This window comes from Otolemur garnettii, unplaced genomic scaffold, assembly GCF_000181295.1.
Source record: "Otolemur garnettii isolate 467f Iridium unplaced genomic scaffold, OtoGar3 scaffold00116, whole genome shotgun sequence".
Taxonomy (NCBI): domain Eukaryota; kingdom Metazoa; phylum Chordata; class Mammalia; order Primates; family Galagidae; genus Otolemur; species Otolemur garnettii.
In genome coordinates this window covers 5,073,917-5,079,771 of record NW_003852511.1, presented here as the reverse complement: position 1 = coordinate 5,079,771, position 5,855 = coordinate 5,073,917, and the positions used below count along the sequence as shown (strand labels likewise).

Below are 5,855 nucleotides of genomic sequence, written 5' to 3'. Positions count from 1 at the left end.
GTGGCTGGCACCTTAGCCGGTTGAGCTATAGGCGCCGAGCCCCTTCTGTGGTTTTATACTTTTATTGCACATGTACCTACAGGTAATATACTTACTACATGTGTATCCACAAGTAATGTACAGATTAATTAGTGTAAAATTTTTTAAATTTAAATATTACATTATCGTATTTATTGAGGTTAAAAACATTTTTTCAGTGTTTTTTACTCAATCTTATGCTTTTTAAATTTTTCTCTGTTGAGGCTCAGCGCCTGTAGCTCAGCAGCTAGGGCACCACAAGCTGGCAGGTTTGAATCCAGCCCAGGCCTGCCAAACAACGATGACGACTCCAACCAAAAAATAGCCAGGTGTTGTGGTGGGTGCCTGTAGTCCCAGCTACTTGGGAGGCTGAGGCAAGAGAATTGCTTAAGCCCAAGAGCTTGAGGTTGCTGTGAGCTCTGACACTACGGCACTCTACCCAGGATGACATAGTGAGACTCTGTCTCAAAAGAAAACAAAAAAGTTTCTCTGTTGATACATATGGATTTTGTTCATTCATCTTAACAGCTATATAGTAGTCAATTATATGACTATAACACAGATTAGCCAATGTATCAATGGGCATTTCAGTTATTTGTAATTTTTGCTGTTTCAAACAGTGACGCACTACTGTGTTTCCCTGAAAATAAGACACTGTCTTACATTTATTTTTTCTCAAGAAGGCACACTAGGGCTTATTTTCAGGGGATGTCTTCTCTCTGTGCTGAAATGCATGCTGCATAGACACACCCATCACTAGGTCTTATTATGGGGTAGGACTTATATTTAACAAATGCATAGAAATTCTGCTAGGGCTTATTTTTTGGGTAGGTCTTATTTTTGGGGAAACACAGTAGTAATTTGTCTTTTATCTCATGTAAAGGATTCTCTAGATCTACATTTAAAAGTTGTGTTGCAGGCGGCACCTGTGGCTCAGGTTCCAACCTGTCACCCTCATATACCAAGGGTGACAGGTTGGAACCTGGCCCCAGCCAAACTGCAACAAAAAAATAACTGGGACACATGTAGTCCCAGCTACTCAGGAGGCTGAGGCAAGAGAATCGCCTAAGCCCAAGAGCTGGAGGTTGCTGTGAGCTGTGACTCCACACCACTCTACTGAGAGCGACAAAGTGAGACTCTGTGCTGCTGGCTTGGCACACGTAGCACAGTGGTTACAGCATCGGCCACATACACTGAGGCTGACTGACAGGTTCAAACCTGGCCCAGGCCAGCTAAACAACAATGGCAACTGCAACAAAAATATAGCAGGGCGCTGTGGCAGGTGCCTGTAGTCCCAGCTATTTGGGAGGCTGAGGGAAAAGAATTGTGTAAGCCTAAGGTTGCTGTGAGCTGTGACATCACAGCACTGTGATGAGCATAGTGAGACTCTGACTCAAAAAAAAAAAAATGTTGGTTGCTGGACCATAGGGTATATCTATCTCAACATTACACATAACAAAAAATAACTTTCTAAGGTGTTTGCATCTTTAAATTGTTTTCTTGGAATACCGTCTCACTAGTAGGACTGCTAGTTCAAGGGGATATGCATTTTTACAGCTCTAGATATATGTTGTCAAATTTCTTTCGCAACACATTTTTTTCACTTTACATCATCGCCAACACATTAACACTGCTTGTTAAATTTTAATGTGTTGACTTACTTAGTTGGTGGAAATTTGTGCCTCATTATCATTTGTATCTCTTACATAGGATAGAGATTTTTATAATAGGATGTATCATCGCTAACTAATTGATTCTGCCAGTGGAAGCTGAATAAAGAGAAAGTTAATAATTATTACTAAACTTAACTATGAACTTCCTTGCAGTACTTGAAAGTGACAAATAATACCAAAGAATTAGAAGACTGTGAGCAAGCTAATAAACTTGGAGCAATTAACAGCACATTAAGGCAAGTTTTATTTTAGTACTATTAAGAAAATATTCTCTTATTTATACCCATAATCTAGTTTTCTTGTGATTTTGGTAACACATTTTTGCTAAACACTACAGTAAATAAATTTTTAGAAGGAATAAAAAGTTATTTCTTCATCCTAAGTTCCATATAGCTTTGCCTCTTCTTGGCTCCTTTGTCCATAAATTCCTAGAAAGTATCATCAGTAGTGAATGTGCTAAAAAGTAGAGATTTAGAAGAATAGTAGACCCTTGGCTACTATGACCCTTGGACTGTGGCTCCACTAATAGGAGACCCTTGCAGGACTATGGCTCTATTCTTCCTGATTATTATGGGAAAGGGGGCTTGAATCTCTACGTCTTTTATAAATAGTAATTCAATCTATGTTACATTTTGAACAATAAAAGTTGCTATTAGCATAACTTAAGTTTCATCTGTCTTTTTTTCCTGTTAGCTTTTCCTTATCTGCTTTAAGCAGAAACCTGCTTTTGAAGGCCAATATTAACTAATTAATAAATAGCCTCAGATTATGGAGTGTGGAATGACTGGACATAATCTTAGAAAGGAATAGAATATTGCAGAAATTCTCTTAAATTTCCGTTTGTTTATATGTGTATTTTTATATGCTATAATTATTAATGACGCATATAAAGTTAGCCAGTCTTGGCTCAGTGCCTGTGGCTCAATCGGCTAAGGCGCCAGCCACATACACGTAAGGTGGCAGGTTCGAATCCCCAGCCCGGGCCCGCCCGGGCCCGCCAAACAACAATGATGGCTGCAACCAAAAAATGGCCAGGCGCTGTGGCGGGTGCCTGTAGTCCCAGCTACTTGGGAGGCTGAGGCAGGAGACTCGCTTGAGCCCAGGAGTTGGAGGTTGCTGTGAGCTGTGAGGCCAGGGCACTCTACCCAGGGTGATAGCTTGAGGCTCCGTCTCAAAAAATAAATAAATAAATAAAGGTAGCCAGTCTTATTATCTTATTTATTGAAGAAAAACTTTAGTAAAGGAAAGTAAAAAAGATAATCTAATAAACACCTACATATCCTCCATTTAAAATGAATAAGTTTGAGAATTTTCTACCATTTCTTCCAGAGAAACAAGAAACATCACCGACAGGTTTAAAATCCCTTGTATGTTCTATTCCCTTATCTTTTCTTCTTCGTCTTTAGTTTTCCTTTATATAAAACTGTATTTAACATCTGCTACCTTTTTTCATTGTATGTATTGCTTTCTAAATCTGTTCAAACACAGGAGATTTGTCTCATTCTTTTAACCGATGAATGATTTTCATTGTATAAATTAATCATATTTTATATATCTATTCTACTGATGGACATTTAGGCTATTTCCAATTTTTTACTTTTAAAACATGCCGCCTTGCACAGCCCTGAATATGTTGTTTGTTGTGCACTAGAGATAAGGCTGCTGAATCATAGGCTTGTCCTTTTGCAACTATTCTTGACATTGCCTAATAGCATTTCAAAGTGCTTCATGTGAGAGTATTCTGACTCCAGTGCTGAGACCTTGTTTTGTTCTCCACACCCTTGCCAAAAGATGATAATGTTTGGTGAGTGTGAAATAGTGTCTTGTGTTTGTTTAATTTATACCTTGTACTTATTAGTGTGAGCTTGAGCCTTTTTAAATCTGTTTATTGGAGATTTAGTTCTCATTCATTCAACAAATGAGCCAAGCACTGTTCTAGGGTACTAGGACTATATACAGTAGGGTACATGATAAACAAAATTTCTGCCTCATGTAGCTTAATTCTTGTTGGAAGAGATAATACAATAAACCAGATAAACGAGTAAAAGTAAAATGATAATGAGTGCTAGGGAAAATACAAAGAGTAGAAGAATGGAGAAAGAGCTAAGAGTGAGGAGGGCAGCACTGTTTTAAATTGGGTGGTCAGGGAAGACCTAAATGATAATGGGACATTTGAGCACATTGTTGAAGAAGGTGAAGGTGTGAGTCACGTAATGGGGCTGCCTGGGGGCTGAGTATTCCAGGTATATGTAAGTGTTAGTTAAGGGCCCTGTGGCAGGCAGCATCATGCCTAGACTATTTGAGGAATGACACAAGAAGACCAAAGCAACTTGGAGGACAGTGATCAAGGGCAAGATAGTAGAAGGCAAGATCCAAAGGTGCTAGGGATGGGGGGAGTGGGAGGGCGAGTGGGTGGGGATCTTACAGAGCACTGCAGGCAACTATAATGAATACTACTTTTTTTTTTTGAGACAGAGTCTCGCTATGTTGCCCTTGGTAGAGTGCTATGACATCACAGCTCACAGCAACCAACTCTTGGGCTTAAGCGAGCCTCTTGCGTTAGCCTCCCAAAAAGCTGGAACCACAGGCACCCACCACAATGCCTGGCTATTTTTTGTTACAGTTGTCATTGTTGTTTAGTTGGCCCAGGCTGAGTTCAAACCTGCCAACCTTGGTGTATGTGGCTGGTACTGTAACTACTGTGCTCCAAGTGCCAAGCCATGAATACTGCTTTTAAACTGAGGAACATAAGTCACTGGAGCATTTTGAGCAGGGACATGTGATAAGGGAGCCTGATCTGTTGTAGAAGCCTTGTTATGTGATTATTGAAATGATGCAAAAAAGACATATGGTTAGACCAGGTGATAGCAGTGGAAATGATGAGAAGTAGTCAGGTTTTGGATGTATTTTGAAGATTGGGTTGACAGGATTTGGTGACCAATCGAATATGGAGTATGAAAAAGATGACCTTTATGGATAACTATAAGATTTAAAACTATAAAAATGGAGTTGCCATTTTATTGACCTGTAGACAACTACAGAAGAAGCAAGTTTGATGGAAAATTATAGTGCAGCCTTGACTTGTTAAGTCTGAGCTGCCTGTGAGACATCCAGTTGGAGTTACCAAGCAGGCAGGTGGATATGCAAGTCTGAGTTAGTGAACATATAGTAATTAGCAGCCCTGACCTGAATAAAATCACCAAAGAGAGAGTATAAATAGGGAAATGATTTAGGGACTAGGCCTGAGTCTTTAACAAGGTTTTAAGGTCAATCACCTGTTCATGCCCCTTGTCATTGTTTCTCCACTGGGGGGTTGGATTGTTAGGGCTTGTCTTTTAATTTTTCTCAGAGATTTTTTTGTTCAATAGAAATATTAATTTTTCAAACTTTTAAATTTAAATATGATATACAATAAAGTATAAAAATCTTATGTATAGGCTCGGCACCTGTGGCTCAAGTAGCTAAGGCACCAGCCACATACACCTAAGGTGGCGGGTTCAAATCCAGCCTGGGCCCACCAAACAACAATGACGGCTGCAACCAAAAAATAGCCAGGCATTGTGGTGGGCACCTGTGGTCCCAGCTACTTGGGAGGCTGAGGCAAGAGACTCACTTGAGCCCAGGAGTTGGAGGTTGCTGTGAGCTGTGATGCCAGGAGCACTCTAGCCAGGGGGACAGCTTGAGGCTCTGTCTCAAAAAAAAAAAAGTGAACCCAATTCTGCAGCCACCATCCAGAGCAATATACTTGCTACCCAAAAGGATTACCATGTGAAATTTCCTAGTCATTCTCACCATTCAAAGTTAATAATGTACTTTTTAGTATATAGTATTCTATAATAAGAATTACCACATTTTCATCCTATTGTTGATAGCTGGATGTTTTCCACTTTAGGCCCATTTCAGAAATATTTTGGTAAATACATGTATGTATTTCTGTGGAGAATATATCTACAAGTGGAATTAGATACGGCCAAATGGTTTTCCAAAGTTGCTACTAAATTATATTGCCACTAGCAGTATATGAGAGTTCCTTGTTCCAAACTTCTCCAACAATTGGTACTGTAATTTTTTTTTGAGGCAGTCTCACTATGACCCCCTTGGTAGAGTGCCATGGCGTCACAGCTCAAACTCTTGGGCTTAAGTGATTCTCTTGCCTCAGCCTCC

At 39.8% G+C, this 5,855-nt stretch overlaps 1 protein-coding gene across 2 annotated transcripts in view; it reads left to right on the top strand.

Annotated features, from left to right (window-relative positions):
• Positions 1-5,855, top strand: part of ERO1B (endoplasmic reticulum oxidoreductase 1 beta) — a 70,490-nt gene that overhangs the window by 31,463 nt on the left and 33,172 nt on the right. For both annotated transcript variants that reach the window (XM_023517661.1, XM_003797448.3), the window contains exon 5: positions 1,845-1,927. In XM_023517661.1, coding sequence (XP_023373429.1) covers positions 1,845-1,927 — 83 coding nt within the window. The remainder of the gene's footprint in view (positions 1-1,844; positions 1,928-5,855) is intronic.